Source organism: Diabrotica virgifera, chromosome 4, assembly GCF_917563875.1.
Source record: "Diabrotica virgifera virgifera chromosome 4, PGI_DIABVI_V3a".
NCBI classification, from domain to species: Eukaryota; Metazoa; Arthropoda; class Insecta; order Coleoptera; family Chrysomelidae; genus Diabrotica; species Diabrotica virgifera.
The window spans coordinates 21852839-21872872 of NC_065446.1; the positions used below are offsets into that span (position 1 = coordinate 21852839).

Here is a 20034-nt window from a genome sequence, read left to right on the forward strand (position 1 = left end):
GAGCGTTGATCGAAGAATAATAAACAACAGCGAGGTACAAGAGGTGAGTTTATGTAGGTAGTAATTGCCGACCATTTTCCGCTATCGTTTTGGCGAGCTGAGCGAATCCGACAGTTTTCCTCTTACCTATTCTTTTACCTATCCTGATACGAGCGGTGATCGTATATCCCTAATATTTTTTTTCATCTGGCGAGCTGAGCGAGATTCCCTTTTTTCCCTTTTCTTATACATTCATGTCGTATTAATACAAGCAATTCCTATTTCGCGCGATCGTCAAAATCATTCATTCATGTACAAAATATCGTCACATCGACCCGAACAAAAAGCTCGATGCGTAGATTAGGTATAAATATATTTTATTAACGAAATTAACGAGTAGTTAAGGCTAATGATCTTATCTTTTGTATGTTTTGATTCCGAATAAAAATGTCTTAAAAATAGAACTCTTTTCTTCGACTGATTTAGTTATCTGGAGCAACAACGCAACGACCTTCGTTACAATTGTCAAGATCATTGCCGGACTAAATAGAATGAGCATGTGGATGACGTCCCACAAGCTTAAGATAGCGTCACATAACCGCAAAGTGATTATTATGAAAGGTCCTAGAAATACATGGGACCGATTTTTACGAAGAGTGTTTTATAATTCCCATGAAAAACGATCTCAAATATCTAGACCTAACTCTTAGCACCAACTGGAGAGTTGAAAAGACGCTTAAAAACTGTAAGAAAATGGAGACGAAAAGATAGCAAAGTTGATCACATTAATATCAAAAGCAACTGATTCGACAAGTAAACAAAGACTACTTTGTAGATTAATTACCTCTATTGACTGCTTATAGAGCTAACAGAAGGTAAACTCTACATCGGCCAAACCCCTGTAGCAAACGTGACGCACTACAAATACCTCCGCACCATAATAAATGAAGATTGGACTAACAGCTAAGAAGTAGTAAGAGCGCACATCGGAAGATCCACCTTCAACAGTATGGGGACCTTCGTCAAGAGCCACAACCTCTCTCTTGGCATAAAGTAAGAATTCTGTGATGCTACGTCTTCTTTGTCTTTTATATAGTGTTAAATCTTGGACATTGAAGGAAGACATGCGAAGAAAATTGGAAGCTTTCGAGATGTGGCTATATCGAAATATATGTACTTAAAATTCCGTGAACTGACCGGGTCACAAATGTGGAGGTCCTTAGGAGAATGAAGGAGAACTGAAAGATATTGGCCACTATCAAATCATCGAAATACTTCGAACACATTATGAGAAATAAATCCAGACAATATATTCTTCTATAAGCCATCCTACAAGGAAAGCTATTTGGAAAGCGAGGTTCGGAAGAAGAAGGACATCCTGGTTAAAAAAACCTCAGAACCTGGTTTAGCCCAACATCTGTGCAGCTTTCCCGCGCTGCTGCAGATAATATACAGATTGCCATGATGATCGCCAACATTCGTCACGGATAGGTACATCAAAAAGAAGAAGGACTGCGTCAGCTTACTGTACGGCGTCACCTGCTGAGTTCAAAATCATGACAGTTCCCAGAGAATTACTCTCTGAAGAGAGACAAATAATATTCATCATATCGCAGGATACGACATTCCAGAACTTATAAAGAAGACAGTGCGCCAAACAAGTCTCGTGGAATGGCAGGGACCATAGGATTTAGGCCAGAAACCTGTACAATAGACAAAGTGGCTTATGCCCAAATTTTCCTATTGGATTCTAATCGAGGCACTCAGAGCAGCAGTGGCGTAACCCCAAAAACGAAATCTTGAGATAAATGCAATCTTTGCATTCGTATTTACATTGTGCTTATGGGATGGCGCTACAAATTATGTAGCGCCATTTAGCCAAATATAAAAGTAGGTTGTGTAGACCCTTGTTAATCCAAAGATTTAATGTTGCTGATTTTATTGATATATTAATCTAAAAATGTCAAATTTGTGGCTTGGGCCACTGTTGCTCTGAGCGCCTTAATTTTAAATATGAAACTACTATAAAGCGTGTGATACACACGCAAAATTTAAGTACGCGGGTTTAATGATCGCGTACTTACTCGGCTCGCCGTCGGTGATACACAGCAGACTTACTCATAACTCATTGCGATGTGGATAAAACAGCCTATAAATAATTAGGTTTACTCAAAAACAAATAATCAGAAAAGCGTAAAATAATGTTTAACGGTTTTCTCAAAACTTATAAAATGTAGCTTGTCTCCTTTCAACAATAAACGATTGAATTATTTCTATGCAATTTGCTTAATTAGTGAAAATATAAGTGTAACTTTAAACGCAATAACATGATAGCTCGAGGCTCGCGGCTCGTGGCAGTAATACACGTACTGGTTACGAGTTGTTGGATCGACGGCGTACTTACTCGGCGGACTTAAAGTACGCGTACTTGCTGTGATACACGCGGAAAAAGGTCGTCTAGCCATAAGTTTGCGTATTTACTCGCGTGTGTATCAGACGCTTTAGCTGACACAGCTGTCTACTAGCCCTGGAACAATCCGCGGGTACGCCAAGCGTTTCGGAAATTATTCCAAGGTCTGCAACACTGCAACACGTATTGCAATGAACGTGACACAGTGGAGCCTATAGTCTTTGTCTGGAAGAGATGGCACAGAGAGCGGCAAGAAGTCAACCTATTTTTGGAAAACGCTCATCAAAGAAAATAAAAGACAAAAGTAAAGCGAAACAGCTATCCTAGAGAGAAACACATCGAAAGAGAGAAAAGAGAGAGAGAGAAATAGAGAGAGAGAGAGAGAGAGAGAGAGAGAGAGAGAGAGAGAGAGAGAGAGAGAGAGAGAGAGAGTACTAGCCAAAGTTATTTGAAGTTACGTGAGAAATGATATTTCCGAATGCCTAAAACATAGCGAATAACAGGATTATTAGTGAGTATCCATAACTGCCATTTATTCTCCTCATTTTCATCTATCCTTCTGCATCCAAAGTTGAACATAGGCCTCCCCTAATTTTTTCAGTTCTGTCGGTCTTGTGCTTCCTGAACAAGGGTCGCCTGGTGGCCGTGTAGGTAGAGTACCTCTATTTATCTTCTGATCGCGGTCTCCACACAATAATTTTTTGGTCCATCTCCCGTCCTTCATTCTAGCTAAATAACCCGCCAAATTTCACTTTAACCATGCTATTCGCTCTTTGACATCGTTGATGAATAACGTCCGGATTATAAGCATTTTGCTTTTTTTTCATGTTATTCATGTTATTCATTAAATTTCATGTTACTTCCTATCTTAAGCAAAATTCTATGAAGTATACAACGCTATAAAACTCTAATAATTCAATAAACCATAAGAATTTTAATCCCTTAGGCTTAGGAGTTAAACGGGAAAACCCATCGTTATACCTGTCATGTAATAAACTAATATTTGTCTGCAGACAGCCCAAATTTATTATATTGTTGTAAAATAGTACCAGTATATTTGTCTAAATTTAAATACGTACAAATCACATCTGCAGATGTTGAACGAACTGTTTCTACGTATAAATATAATATTACGTATACAGATAAAAGACAGCTTTTTAGAAGAAAATTTTGAAAAAAAATTATTGTTAATTGTTTTTATGCTACTGGCCATGAATAAAAAATATATTTATATTTTAAATATTTTTAGATTTTTTTTTATTATATTATAGCTTAACATTTTGGTAAATGTTTATTTATTGTTAATAATACGATAATTAAAAATTAAGGTAATTTACTGTTAATGTCCTTTATTCATTATTTATATAATGATATCCATGTTTACTTACACGTTTTTTTCTTGAACCTTGCTTATTTCATAAAAACTTTGCTTATGTTTGCGGCATTGTTTGCTTATATAAGTGCTTATTTTGACGTTTCTGTCATGCTTATAATTTGGACTTTAGTGATGATTGTCCTTCTTCTGATTCTAACCTTCTTCTTCCTCATTTCCAACCCTGTCTCTGAAAGTTAGTCGAAGTAGTGACCGTTCCATTTTTCTTTGGGCCACTCTAAGTTTGGTTGCTGTGGTCTGGGTTAACGATAGTGTTTGGGCGTCGTAAGTCACTCTGTACGTACGTCCACTCATACGTTCCTCTGCTACATAGAAAATGCTTTATTATTTAAGTGCTTTATTATATAAAGCAGTATTGACCCAATTAAAGGAAAAGGAAAAATAAAGTAAAAAAACAAAAAATAAAATTATTTTAGCTAGTAATAACATGTTCTCTTTTCTGTAATTATACCGACAGACAATTAAAACAAACAATAAAGTATACAATTTTAAATAGTGTCTAACTTATAATAAAACATTATTAAAATAAAAAGCTTAGGGGCATAGGGGCAAAATGTCGCCTCTCAAAATGTTCAATGTGTTTTAAATGTATTAATTTTTTAAGAATCCTGAGAAAATGAATAAATATTTTTGAAAAATTTAAACGCAGAATTAAATATTGCATTATTACCGAGGGTCGAAAGTGCTGAAAACTTCTATAATGTTTAGTTTAATAAATTACAGGGGTGAAAATAAAAAAGAAAATTTAGAGTGATATTTAATTGCCTAACATTTTACACAAACCAAACATTTTGTTTATTCTAAGGGACTTTTGGCCCTCGATAATAACGTAATCTTTCATACTGCGTTTAAATTTTTTAAAAATACTTATTAGTTTTCTCATGATTCGAAAAAAATGAATACATTTAAAACACATTGAAACTTTTGACACGTGACATTTTGCGCCTTTTCTCTTAAGTTTTAAACAGCTAACCAGAAGGTTTATGATTTATTTTGCTAGTGGTAAAAAGTCTTTCATTAATTATTTATACATAACAGTGGTATTTAATATAGATAGTAGTAAGTCTTTATCACTTATAAATAAAAGTTATTCACATCACATAAGTTTTTGTTTACTCCTTGATCATAAAGTCTTCTATCGCATTGCTGATGTCATCATACTGATCAGGATTATAGCAATTTGGCTGGTTATGCACATGGCGCATGATTTCCTCATCAGAATTGCATCGACATTGTCTCCTAAAAAATATTTAAGGATTTAGTATCGGTTTGATATAAAGGGTGTAACAAAAATACAGGTTATAAATTAAACCACATATTTTGAGACCTAAAATAGTTCGATTAAACCTAACTTACCTTAATACAAATGTGCACATAAAAAAATTACAGCCCTTTGAAGTTACAAAATGAAAATGGATTTTTTCCAATATATCGAAAATTATTAGACATTTTTTATTGAAAATGGACATGTGGCATGCTTATGGCAGGAACACCTTAAAAATAATTTATAAAATTTGTGCACCCCATAAAAAGTTTATGGGGGTTTCGTTCCATTAAACCCCCCAAACTTTTGTGCACGTCCCAATTAAATTGTTATTGTGGTACCATTAGTTAAACACAATGTTTTTAAACTTTTTTGCTTCTTAGCACTTTTTCGAAAATCCAGTTTTTATCGAGATATTTTGAATATTTGTTAAATCCACTACATATTTTGTATATGGTTAAGTACGATTTTTGAGACCTGCTAATAAAAATATGAAAATTTACATTTTTAGGTAGGTAGGTATATTTTGAACCATATTAAAAAAGAAGCCACATTTTAATAAGATGTGCCTTATCTAAAAAATACTTAGAGACAAATAGGTTTTAGAAACAATGTTTTTAACTAAGGGTACCGCAGTAGTAGTTTATTTTAAACGCACACAAACATTTGGGGGGCTTAAAGGTACAAAACCCCCATAAATTTTTTATGTAAACATATTAAAAAAGAAGCAGTAAATATCGCATCTCGATAAAAAATGTTTTATCGAAAAAATACAAAGATGAAAAAAGTTTTAAAAACATTGTGTTTAACTAACGGTACCACAATAATAATTTAATTGGAACGTACACAAAAGTTTGGGAGGGGGGTTTAAGGGAACAAAACCCCTATAAAATCTTTATGGGATGCACAAATTTCACTTTAATTTCTTTTAAGATATTCCTTCCTTAAAAATGCCACATGTTCATTTTCAATAAAAAATCTCTAACAGTTTTCGATATATTGGAAAAAATCGATTTTCATTTTATAACTTCAAAGGGCTGTAACTTTTTTTATGTGCACATTTATACTAAATTAAGATAGGTTCAATCAAACTAGCTTTGGGCCCAGAATATGTGATTTAATTTATGATCTGCATTTCTGTTAGACCCTTTATTATTCACAAAATTTTTATTGTCAACAAAACATAATTAAATATAAATTCCATAATTAATACTTTAACTCCCATGTCCACCACCCGTGGGCAGAGTAAGTTTTCTGTCCAAGGCTGGCCCCAAGGGCGACGAAGTGGGCAGCTGCCGCGGACGGCACATTTTAGGGGCGGCATACCAAGTGCGGGGTGGGGCAGTCGCCAATTTCGCCCATGTGGGGTTAAAAAATCCCTTCAGCTGTGCCTGGCATGGCTGGCATAAAATTTTTCAAATTGTGGCCTGGGAGTTAAAGTGTGAAATATAAAGTATTCCTCATTAGAGGTTACTGAATGCATGTGTTGGTATATTATTTTAATATGCCAACCATCCGGTTGGTGCGTTTTGATTTAGTTAAGTCACCTTACAAACCTCTCTGATGATGCATATACTTAGAAACACGTCTTAGAGGATGGTACAAGACTCGATGGATCGAAATGCAACCGTCCATAGACTAAGTATTCAATATAATGGCATATAAAACAACAGAATGTTACTCTACATCCCACTAGACTCAAAACAAAGGGAACCTTCTCTGTTTACACTTCCGAGGCTTCTACAATTTGCAAGCCATAACGGATGCTGAGAACAAGGAAGATAAGGGAATTTTACAATTTATAATTCACGTCCCATCTGCTCAGCGCGGTAAAGTTCCAACGAGAATGGTGCACTTCGTACTCCAATCAGAGTAAACATGTAAATCAAAAATGAATAACCATTTTCAATTTCATTGTAAAATGAAAATACAGCCGCACCATATTCTATTCCAATCAGAGAGTGCAGCAAGCATCTCTACCGGTTTCGAAACTTATTATACTCTCATCAGGAGGCAAATATGCTGCTCTCTCTGATCCAACCACAACAAAACCCGGCGTGCAGTCACGGATTGCAACGAACAAAATGGCATAGATGCCTCCCTCGGAATGTTGCTGCCTACAGTTCTGAATCTTCTTCTTCTCTCTCGTAACCATCAAGGTTTATCACTGATAGCTACCGTTCTGTTTCTCGGACTGTTACTACTCATAGTTCTGCCACTCGCAAGCACCAAGGTCAACTAATGATAGCTCCAATTATGAACCTCAGAATTCTTCTTCTCGTAGTTCATAAGGCTCTTTACCGGCAGCTAAGGCTCGTTTTCTAAAATTAGAAAAGTTCTCAGCATTTCTCTCCACTATAGTCCTCCAACACAGTACGGACAACAATACAGATAATTTTCCTTTAGCACTTTCGTTCTCTCATCTTAAAATCGTGTTAGGTTTTAATCTCTTCGAAACGAAGGTTTCTTGAAAAGACACGACCATAACCATTCTACCCACACAACTCCTAATTTAGGTGACCTTCCTCCGAATGTCCTCAGAGTTAAGTCAAAACTATTAGATACTTTCTCATTTTCACCACCACACTTTGATACAGGCAGTCAATCGCCCAGAGAAAGGTGCTCAGTGTTCTAAAATCTACTTTTACATCAACCCTACGAAAATATCACTTCATGTTTTTGAATCAATTAACTCTTTGATTGAATTTAGGTTAATTTTTCGTTGATATTTATGTTTGCTTAAGTGTTATTATAGAATTTTTACACTGCTTTTATTAAAGTTATATTAATAGGGATTTTTCCAGCACTTGCTAAAATTTACACAGTGGCACGGTATCATATAGCCATTATGTAATTTTAACATATACATTTTATTAACAATTTTATAATGCATAATTTTATAAATATTATTTGTCGTAATTTAGAAGTTGCAAATGATCAATTAAAGACATATTTTAAAGTTACATGTATATACCCTTGGAAGTCTTTGTGCCCTTTTTCCAGCTGCTGTTTATAACAGATAAACTTTCTCGGAAATCTAAAGCTCAGAAACCCTATTGTTCGAAGCTCGCTCACGATCCTTTGAAGTGTACATCTCGATGTCCCTTCAATTCCTGCTTTGTCCTCGTTCTAGACAATACACTTCATCACATCTTATTCTCTTTTAACGCTAAAGTTTGTTTTATTTCAGAAGTAGCAGAAGAAAAGCAAGCAGCGTAAGAGTGTGTGTGTAGGATTGAAATAACACTACAATATTCATTGCCTTCTACTTGAAAAGATACGGCATAGAAAAGCTTCGTACATTCTAAGGTGGGGAATAAGTTCAAGACCCATTTGCTTAATCCCGTGTGGAGTTTGAAGTTAAAGAATGGTTTTAGCAGCGCGAACACGTTACCTCGTAGTAGGGAAATTGTAAATATTTAAACGGACTGGTTTTCATGAAAGTTAGACTACCGTTGTAATACTTTAATGGTATGTGAATGGAAATGAACTCTTTGCTTTTTATTTTTGTATCTTTGGTTTTATTTGAAATTTACATATTTAACAAGACAGTGTTTTTTAGTAACTGCAGTAAAGAATAAACTGCTCGTCAAAAGTTAGGAATATAGAAAATTAATTAAAATTTTATATTTTCATAGTTGATTTTTTCGCGAATAGACGGATTCCGCTATTTTTTTCTATTTTAGATTTTTCTTTAGTATTTACACAGTTGTGCAAAAGTTTACTCAAACTTATGCTTAGTACTTATACCGGGTGGAAGAAAAGAAATGTTTTCCTTATGTTAAGTTTGAGACACCCTGTAGGGAGAACGAGGTACAAATGTGAGTATACATCAGAACCATATTGTAGTCTGTTTTGGGAACATGTTGTTGTTTGAATGTCTCTGATATCTTTAGAAACAAAAAAAAAGAATGTGTGTGTGTACTTTGTACGCACGTAAGAAGTTATACTTCTATTATATGATTTAAACGAAACTAATATACTTTTTATTTATATTTTGTTAAAATATTAAACTAATTTATACTTACTACTTCTCAAACATTTTTATTAGAACAGTGCCAAAAATTAAAATAATAAAAGAATAAAACACACACAAACATATTAAACAAGCCACAAATGATGTCTGAACATTAATTGTCGAAAAATTTTTTAACTAAATACGTATTTTCTGAAAATACAATTATATAAATATACTTACAATCATAAAATATATTAAAAAAACAAAAAAGAAAGCTTCTATTGGGACTCGAACCAGCGCTGATAAGCGCGGTTGGTATTGGAATTCATTCGCCTTCAACGCTTAGCCATGGACACTATGTGTCATTATTTACGAATATCGACTAACTAAACAGATTAAACTTGTGATATTTTGATATTTTGAAAATTGATCAAATTATTTTAATTTTGAATTGAAATGATTTACAATTGAAAAAATACAACAAAACATAGAGTAAGAAAACAATATATTAGGTGAATATTGATAGAAATTTTGATAATAATCAAATTATATAAATAAAAGTATTACATACTATGTATTTTGGCAGATCAAATAGGTAGGTTTATACCCATGATACATTAACAATTATTACGTACCTGTTGCTTTTAAAAACTATTTAAAAGTCACTACAATATTATAAACTTTTTTGTTTCTGTCCACACAACAATAAAACTAATATATTATACATTTGTTTACCTTTACTTTTACCTCCAAACCACAGCTGTCCTACAGCTGCCATATCGGAAAATTTTTGACATGTCATTTGAACATCCAATCAGAACAAAGTTATAATGCGCATGCGCCGGGCTGATAGGTTTTAACATATATAAAAATTCACCCTCTATCGCCGGTAAAGAAGTATAACTTAAAAAAAAATAGACGGTTTTGTAATTTAACATGTGTTTTAACCGAAACAAAAGTTTGAGACACCTTGTAGGGAGAAAAGCACAAAGGTGAGTATACCTCGATATTATGTTGTAGTCTCATATTTTGTGATTTTTTTTTTAATTTCTCTGATAGGTATCTTTAATAACATAGAAACTAGATAGTATTACTTTTTAATATGTGTTTCTGTTTCACATGTGTGATGTGACGCAAGTCGTCAGTTAAAACACATAATAAAGAGTAATACCGTCTAATTTCTTTGTTATTAAAGATATCAGAGAAATTAAAAAAATAAAATATTCACAAAATATGAGACTACAACATAATATCGAGGTTTACTCACCTTTGTGCCCTTTTCTCAATACAAGGTGTCTCAAACTTTTGTTTCGGTTAAAACACATGTTAACCCGGCACCTGCAACGTGGCTTTGCAAGGCATCGACTGCCACGTGGGGTGCTCACAGCACCCCTTAAAAATTTTCTGTGATCTACTTGTTTATAAACAAAATAATGTGTTGAGTTACACAAGAATATAAAAAAAACATGTTTTATTAACTTATTAGATACTAATATATTATAAAAGTTAAAAAATAAAATTAAAAAGGTGTTATAAGCAAATTAGCAAGTACCAACCCATAATAAATGAAGTGATGTAAAATATCTAAGAAAATTAAAATTTATTGAGTATAGAGAATATATTAATAATTTAGATCAGTTATTACAATAAAAAAATGTAAATCTGACCTGTTTATCAAAAACATAAAAAAATTTTACTGCCAGATGATGACACCCCAATTCGAATTTAGAGCTACAATTTCAGAATGACACTAAATAACCACTTCAAACACAAACAGATCTATGCTATATAATATTATTGAAAGCTACTATGACGCACAGGACGGTTAACAAATTTGAAATAGCAAATATTTGATGAAAATGTGTTATGGGGTGCTGGTAGCACCCCACGTGCCAGGTGCCGGGTTAAGTTATAAAACCGTCTATTTTTTTTGTTTCTAAAGATATCAAGGACATTCAAAAGAAAAAATATTCACAAAACATAATACTACAATACGATTTCGATGTATACTCACATTTGTACCTCGTCTTCCTTACAGGGCGTCTCAAATTTAACATGAGAAAAACATTTCTTTTCTTCCACCCGGTATAAGTACAAAAAAAAAGTTTGAGTAAACCTTTGCATAACTGTGTAAATACTAAAGAAAAATCTAAAATAATAAAAAAACATTAGCGGAATCCGTTATTCTGTTTACGAAAAAATCTACTACGAAAATTCAGCAGAATTTTCTATATCCCTAACTTTTGACGAGCAGTTTATTTCGAAAATAATATGTACTACTATTGGAAGTGATCCGTTATTTTAAAAACAATGTATAAATAAATGATGAAAGGGTTGCCAATGACTCATTTCATTATTATAATAAATATTGACTCATTTCCTTATTCAGTAATGTATTATATAGTAATGAAATGAGTGTTACAAAAAGGGAATTTTTTTTATAAAATATGATACAATTAAATATCACATAAATTTTAAGAAAAGCGAATTAAAACAAACGTACCCATAAGTATATGGTCAGAGGACTTAACTGGTATATTTTAAATAAAAAATTGTCAATAAATTTAGGAGCCTTTACGAATAATACAGAATGTGTAGGATTAAGGTAAATCTCAGTTACCTCGATATAATAGGACGCAAGGAGGCACAAGAGAAATTATAGAACTTTAATACCCCAATTCCGGCATACCCTTCCCTAATTCTCTTCCGATAAACCCAACCTAATCTATCATAATAATTTTTCCCTAAAGCTTAGATTTGAGATCAACGTTTCCATTATATTTCGGTCGATATAAAAGAAACAGCGATTAGGTCAGTCGAGAGTAGGCAGAGATGTATTAAGGTCTAACCATAAAAAGTTTTCGTTTCCATCAGGTGACAACTTTCGCATACCGGGTGGTGAATTATCAAACGGGCCCCATGGTAGGGGAGCAAAGTATGCTGAATGTGCAGTCACTCGAGCGTTATGGGGACCTATTGGGTTGTGAAGAGTAGGTCTTAAAACCAAAAAAAGTTAAGTCAAATTTTCCATTTTAGTGAGGACTTTCCATTTTTAATTTAATTGTCTATTTCCAACAATCGTTTTTTTATATTATAGCGCCATCTATCCATAATTCGAAAAAATGTCTCGAATAAAAGTTAATTATTTTTACGCAAGGAATCCAAATCTGCAAAAAAAATGGGGGCTCCCATTTAAGATTTTAAAGTAAACCTCTATAGAGGGTCATGTTTGGTGCCATTCGATAGTTTTTTCAAAAATATTGAATACCTAAGTGTATTTTTCAGTTTTTCGATCTGATGTTCATTTCGCGAAATATCGCGGGATTCGTATTTAAAATTTTAAATTTACCCCCCACCTCTCTCTGTGGAAAGTCGTGTTTGGTATCATTCGATAGAATTCTGAAAAATATTGAGCAAGTGAAAGGTACTCAATGGGGGAAATCGTTAAAATAAACGAGAGTGTACAAAAATGCCCAACGTATTAAGAGCGTCGTAAAATATACGAAATATCCGTATTCTAGGGTTAAGAGGATCGGTACGTTTTTTCGGCTGCAATGCTATTCAAATGGGGATTCATTTTTTTCGAATCCTGAGAAAACTAATAAGTATTATTTTAAAATTTAAACGCAGAATGAAAGATTACGTTATTAGCGAGGGCCGAAAGTCCCTGAGAACTTCTATATTGTTTATTTTAATAAGTTACAGAGGTGAAAAACTAAGAGAAAATTTACTGTTATTTCTAATTTCAAATATCTCATTCAAAATAAACTTTTTATTTATTCTAAGGGACTTTCGGCCCTCGGTAATAATTTAGTCTTTCATTCTGCGTTTAGATTTTTCAAAAATATTTATTGGTTTTTTCAGGATTCGAAAAAAATTAACACAATGTCCCTGGTAATATTTTCCAAATCTATCTTTGTCATACATTGCACTTAGTCGAATAGAATATTGTCAGTTAGACACTGACAATCAGTGACAATTTTAAATAATTATTTGACATGAATCGGGAATATTTTTAGGTGTTGATTAAATAATATTGATATATAGTGTATTTGATAAATAATTGATTCAAGAGGTGAACTTTATAAAAAGTTATTTATTGTGTATTATTTATTGAAGATAGAAGCAGAGAATACATTAAGATATATTCTGTGATCCAAGTATTTTGATTTTAAAGATGTTCAAAATTGTAAGCGTTCCATAGTAACAATATAGTATTAAAAAATCACTTTAACACTTTTGCTCTTTTCTCGATTGAGTATTAGTTTTTGTTGTAGATACATATTATTACAATCACTGAATACATAGCTAGTGGAAAAAATTATCACATTTATTAACTTAATTAATAATTTGCAATTATACAAAAAATAACAATTATCCAAGAACATTCAAAAGCCATCTCTTTAAGCTAGTTATGACATTGTCAAGTAGAATGACATTCTACTAATATGTACATATCCATACCAGTGTGAATTTTACTACACGTAATTTGCCATGTAAAGACAGAAAAGGTAGGGATAGCCGTAAAATATTTGCGAATTATGTACCCATAGCCTTAAACAAAATTCATACTGAAATACGCGGATTCAGTGACTGTCAAGTTGCTTAATACGTCTCTGGCATCTGAAAAAGAATTCTAAATTTGGAGCAGCTTTTAGCAAAATCCATTTGTTGTAATTTACCAGCTGTCAAAAATGATGCATATCCGTCGCAGTATGCGGCGACTAATAGTGAAACACTAAGTGACAACGCTACACCCATGTTCATGTCCCGATTAATTGTATTTTTGTTGAAAATTTTAACGGGCTGCAAACAACGAGTTTATATTATTTTTTGTGTTTGTTTTCTTTTTATAGTCAATCTCTCGAGCGTCTTGTAATTTCATTATAGACATTATTAAGCAATTTAAAATTTAAGAAAATATTTTTAAATTGATTCGATTATGTTTCAGAGACCGGGAATAATACAAAGAATTTTAAAATTAAAATATTTATAATTTTTAACTGGTAAAATACAGCTACCATAGAAAACCCTGCATATAATATAACTTTAAATTCGTTTAGTTATGGTAAAAAGAACCTTTTTTAGTGGAACTTTTTAAAAACATGGATCAAATTTGGATTCAATCCACTGATCCAAAATTATTGTCAGCATAGTGGGCTCTGAAGGACAGACATAGAGCTATACCAGAGAACAACGACCACAGAGAAGCGACACGCCTTTGATCTTTCGTGGCTAAGCCGCCAATGATACTTAACCCGCGAGTAGTCGCGCGGTGAGATAGAATCTCAATTTTTATCCTTTTTCGCGATAACTTGATGAAAAATTTGGCAATTTTGAAAAAATTTCGTAAGTGCCTCGAGGAATGGTGTAGTAATGCGTAGGATTTTTTTTTCTTCTTCTTTTTGTGGAATTTATGGCTTTGGGGAGAGCCAATTAGCTTTAACCCGCGAGTAGTCGCGCCGTTAGATAGAATCTCACATTTCATCCTTTTTCGTAATATGTACAGTAAAATTTGTCAGTAACGGCCACTAAAAATGAAAGGACTATTGGCCGATATAGAAAGGTGGACGGTATTGCCAGTTTTTGTAGTCTACATACATATAATTGGTTTGGTAAATTTTTAAACTGGCCGTTAGGACAGGTGGACGATGTTGGCAGGTGGCCGTTAACACAGGTTTTTTTAATAAAATTGTTAGAAATATGTATTTTCAATATAAAAAGTAGATAAAAATAGTACAAAATAAAAATTTGTTTTAAATTCCTATTTTGAGATAGAATCTCACACGCGACTATCGACGTTAGAGAAGTGAGCGCGACTACTCCCGGGTTAATAATATTACCATTAGAGTATACAGTCTATTTACCACTGTATTTGTTTTTCTTGATAATCTTTTATATGTGAAATTTCATTTCGGAAGAAATAATATTACAAAAATGATACATATATATGAAATATATAACTATATTTTAAATTTTTTCATTGTTATATAAATATAATAATAATAATGTTACTTCTTACTATAATATACAATATAAAACTTTTTCTTCTTGTACTGGCTATTCGTTTTGGATTTCACATATAAAAGTTTATCAAGAAAAACAAATACAGTGGTAAATAGACTGTATATTATAATGGTAATATTATTAAATTGTTTTCTGTCAAAATTTAATACAAGTTACGTAAAAATTTTCCAAGCGCGCGGATTTGAAGCGAGCCGGGCGATTTTCAAAATTCGACCGCTTGCAAAAGCACCGATTTAAAAAAAAAATTTTTATAATTAAATATAATTATATTTTTTAATAATTTTTATTTTAAGATAACATAAGTTTTTCTTTAGTCAATGACTGTAAAATAATTTCTTAATTGTTATAAATAAAGGCACTATGATTTGAGAAAAAAAAATCTCGGCTTCAGTTGGTTGTAGAAAATTTTAATTTTTTATAAATCTTCGTTTCATCTTTAGCAACAATAATCTGTAAGTTAGAAACTCATAGGATATACAGGGCCGCTTCAGCTCTAAATGTTCATAACGAAATTTGCTCCCTTATTTTCAAATCCAAAAATTAGAGGTTTAAAAATGTTTTACGCTTTTATTTACATCAGAATATGAAAATATAACTCTTTAGAAGGAGATTGGATGTTTCACCAACGTTCTACGATTTTTTTTTTTTTCAAAAAGTTATAGCCTTCGACATTTGGCCTCTTGGGATAAACAATTTATAATATCTAAGCAACAAATTCGTTAATCTGGCTTTACAATTTTTTTGTGTTTGGAATTGAAAGATCTTCATTTTAAAGCTTTAAAAAATAAAAAAAAATTATTTGTTCAATAAATAATGCAATTGTAAAAAACGGCCATTTTGGACTTTTCGCAGGCTGTTTTGCAATAACCAATTAACGAAAATAAACTTGCCATAGCTCAAATTGTAGGTTTTTTAATTTACTACAACTTTCTATTAAAAAGTTTTTCTCTAAAATCAATATCCTAAGCTACAAAATAAAAAATCAATAAAAATTGCAAATTTAACAAATGAAAACCGCAAATAAAAAAAAGCGCACAATATTTTTGGTTACATTTTAGTAGAAGTTATTCCTGGCATCGTCCTTTACAACACCTGATAGGTTTCAAAAATTCCTGAATTATATCACGTTTTTTCACCCACAGCCTGGGGTAATAATAAAGATGATGTATTAGGCAAAACCTTTTTATTGAAGAATGTTGGTTTCACCTTTCTGAGTATACAAATTCTCAGAATACTGGCTTTGAAATCTGAGAGACTGAGAGTCGTAGCAAGAGATCAACGCTAACTTGTTTCGAGCAGCCGTAAACAAAGTTACCATTGTCAATTTGATCGCCAATGTTCGATAATTGAACTGAAAGAAGAAGTAAAGTGATACGTGGAAAAGTCTTAAAAAGATTCCTCACAAATTTGAGTGAACGAATTAATAAGAGATTTGCACATTATGAATGTTTGAAGTGTTTTTTGAACAATCTTCTTTATGTTGTCGAAGCTTGGACTGATCATGTTGACTTAATGAGAAAGCTAGAAGCTTTTGAGATGTGGCTTCTCAGGAAAATTTTGAAAATAGCGAACACCGATCATATTACGAACCAAATGGGGTTGCACGGAATGGGAAGGGCCAGAGAACTTTTGACCACCATTAAAAAGAAAAAAAACAACATACTCAGGGCACATACTTAGAAATGACAATTATGAGTTATTACAGCTGATTATTTGCCCTAAAAAGGGGTCCTGGTAGACGACAAATAAATATTCTTGCTGAAAAATATTCGCGACTGGACCGGATTAAACACACAGACGCTTTTCAGAAAAGGAGAAGATAGAGACAAATTTACAATGGTTCTAGCCAACCTTCACTAGTGGAGTCGGCACTAGAAGAAGAAGAAGAAGAAGGAGTGTTTTTTTTTTAATTATTATTTTCATTGGTCTCAGTAAATAAATGTACCTATTTTTTAACGGTAAGGGAACTTATTTCTCGTCCTAACAAATTTGTTTTAACACACTTGGTCGGTATAAATTGAGGAATAATATGTTATTTTAACCTTCCGATGACCAACCTTTTTTTGTTACACGGATGACCAACGGGGATAAAAAATGATCTCAGGTGAAAAATGACCTGGAATGAATGTTTTCAGCATTTAAATCTTCATCTAACAATACATCCTCGTTTTCTGATACTATTTCATCCTCTATATCAACATAAAAATCGCTAGCAGTAACAATTTCCTGTAACTCAGCCTCAGTAAGATATTTGCGGGCCATATCTTATAATACACAAAATACTAATAGCCTAATAAAATAAAAAAAAGTCAAAATGTAAATTCGTACAGGTTAAAACAAATTTTATATCAAAGTTTAGGTGGGTACAAAAGATATTTTCAAGAAAGTATCCAAATCGTACAAGGGGATCATTGTTTAAATAATTAAAAAGGGGTCATTTTTGCAAAAAAATACTTTTTAAACTGCTGAGGTAATTCACTTATTAATGAAGGTATATGGAATTTTTTCCTGCAAAGTTAAAGGGTAAATCTTTCACATAAGATTTACTGAATTAAATTTGACCCCCTATTTATTTAAATAATTGTATATAAATCTTTAAAAACAAATTTGAAAAACAATTATTTTTAGCGTTTTAAATCAGCACTATAATTCTTATTTTACAGACGAAGTTGCGCCATGTTACCGTTATTAAGTAAAAAAAAAATTGGTTAAAAAATTTTTAATATTTTTTAAAATATTGAATTTGTTTATTAAATGTTACTATATTTTCAATTGCAAAAATGCGGTTGTTGCCAAAGAAATATTTACCTGCTTAAGATCTCATTATTTTTACTTTAATGTATATCTTCGATAAATGTATTGATAAATTCAAATTTCAATTAAACTCCTCCCTAAAATGTCATTTGAAAATTATTCAAATTTGTTTATAATTTGTATTTTTAATAACGTCTCGGGGATTAAGTATTTTGAAATGCCGTTTCGATCATTGCCTTCCTGGGAATTTTTTACTAATTAACAAAATTTTTTTGTCGTTTTTTCTTCTTCTTTTTTTCTTGGAGTTACATTACTACAGGTCCTTTTAGGGTTAAATTTTATTAAGAATGTCGAATCTCTGAATTGTAGATTCCAGACCTAAAAATATTAATATTTAACTAAAATCTCTTAAATGAAATGTGGCTACTTACTGAGTTACAGGGTGTTTTACTTAAAAATTTAAAAATTATTGTTACCAAGTACTTTAAAACTATTTGACGTATCCTTATCATACTTGGCAAAAGGGGTGACTATTATACACCCTACTAAATTGTGATTAATAAACGTTTCTAGCTAGTGCCAGAGGCGTACAACAGGGGATAGTGAATGATTGACTTTTCCCAAATTCTACGCCACTGAGTGACTTACTATTTTAGCGAAATTTTTCGATTCTCCAATACTTTGTATGTAAATAACTTTATTGGTATCGACAAAGTCATCAGTTTGAGAGATATTGGAAGTTTAAAATGAATGAATGAATAAATCAAAATAACTATACCATTTCATTTTTAACGTCTAATATCTCGAAAACTAATCACTTAATCGTTACCAGTAAAGAGTATATTATTTACATAGAAAGTATTGAAGAATCGAAAAATTTCGCTAAAATAGTAATTCCCTCAGTGGCGTAGAATTTGGGAAGGGTCAATAATTCACTATACCCTGTCGTACGCCTCTGGTAGTAGCTAGAAACTTTTATTTATCACAATTTAGTAGACTGTATAGTACCCTCACTTTCTACCAAGTATGATAAGGATACGTCAAATAGTTTTAAAGTACTTGGTAACAATATTTTTTAGATTTTTAAATGAAACACCCTGTAACTCAGTAAGTAGACACATTTTATTAAAGAGATTTTAGTTAAATCTTAATATTTTTAGGTGTAGAATCTACAACTTAGAGAGTCGACATGCTTAATGAAACTTAACCCTAAAAGGGCCCGTAGTAATATAACTCCAAGAAAAAAAAAAGAAGAGGAAAAAAAGACAAAAAAATTTGTTAATTAGTGAAAAATTCCCAGGAACTCAATTATCGAAACGGCATTTCAAAATATTTAAGCCCCGCGACATAAAAAAATTATAAACAAATTTGAATAATTTTCAAATGCCATTATAGGGGGAAGTTTAATTGAAATTTGAATATATCAATACATTTCTCGAAAACATACATAAAAATAAAAACAATAAGATTTAATACAGGTAAATAGGTCTTTGGCAACAACCGCGTTTTTGCAATTGAAAATATAGTAACATTTAATAAACAAATTCAATATTTCAAAAAATATTAAATATTTTTGACCAATTTTTTTTTGCTTAATACTGGTAACATAAGGCAACTTAGTCTGTAAAATAAGATATTTTATAGTGCTTATTTAAAACGCTAAAAATAATATTTGGCAAATTTGTTTTTAAAGTTTTATGTATAATTATTTAAGTAAATAGGAGGTCAAATTTAATTTAGTAAGTCTTATATGAAAGATTTACCCTTCAACTTTGTAGAAAATAATCCTATAGACCTTCATTGGTAATTGAATGACCTCAGCAGTTAAAAAAGTATTTTTTTGCAAAAATGACCCCTTTTTAATTATTTAAACAATGATCCCCCTGTATGATTTGGATACTTTTTTGAAAATATCTTTTGTACCCACCTAAACTTTGATATAAAATTTGTTTCAACCTGTACGAATTTACATTTTGATTTACATGTAGTGTAATTTTATTTTACTAGACTATAAAGCGGGCTCCACACTCTCGGCGAAGTTACTTCGTAAAATTTGACCAAAGTCCGAAGTACCTCTCTACACACTCATTCTACTTCGCGAGGAACACATTCAAGCGGTATAATAATAATAATATCTTATGGCATTTTTGCCGGGGAGATCCTTTCGGATTGTTTCGGCGCCATTTACATCTTTAACCCTGTTTCAAGTAACTAGTGTCGATGTACACTAGCACAGGGGGAAACGACGG

General features: G+C 32.1%; 1 protein-coding gene across 2 annotated transcripts in view; it reads right to left on the reverse strand.

Annotated features, from left to right (window-relative positions):
- Window positions 1-4189: 4189 nt before the first annotated feature.
- LOC126882948 (neuronal growth regulator 1-like) overlaps window positions 4190-20034 on the reverse strand; it is an 802823-nt gene continuing 786978 nt past the window's right edge. For both annotated transcript variants that reach the window (XM_050648025.1, XM_050648026.1), the window contains exon 7: window positions 4190-5021. In XM_050648025.1, the coding sequence (XP_050503982.1) occupies window positions 4918-5021 (104 nt within the window). In that variant the 3' untranslated portion in view covers window positions 4190-4917. The remainder of the gene's footprint in view (window positions 5022-20034) is intronic.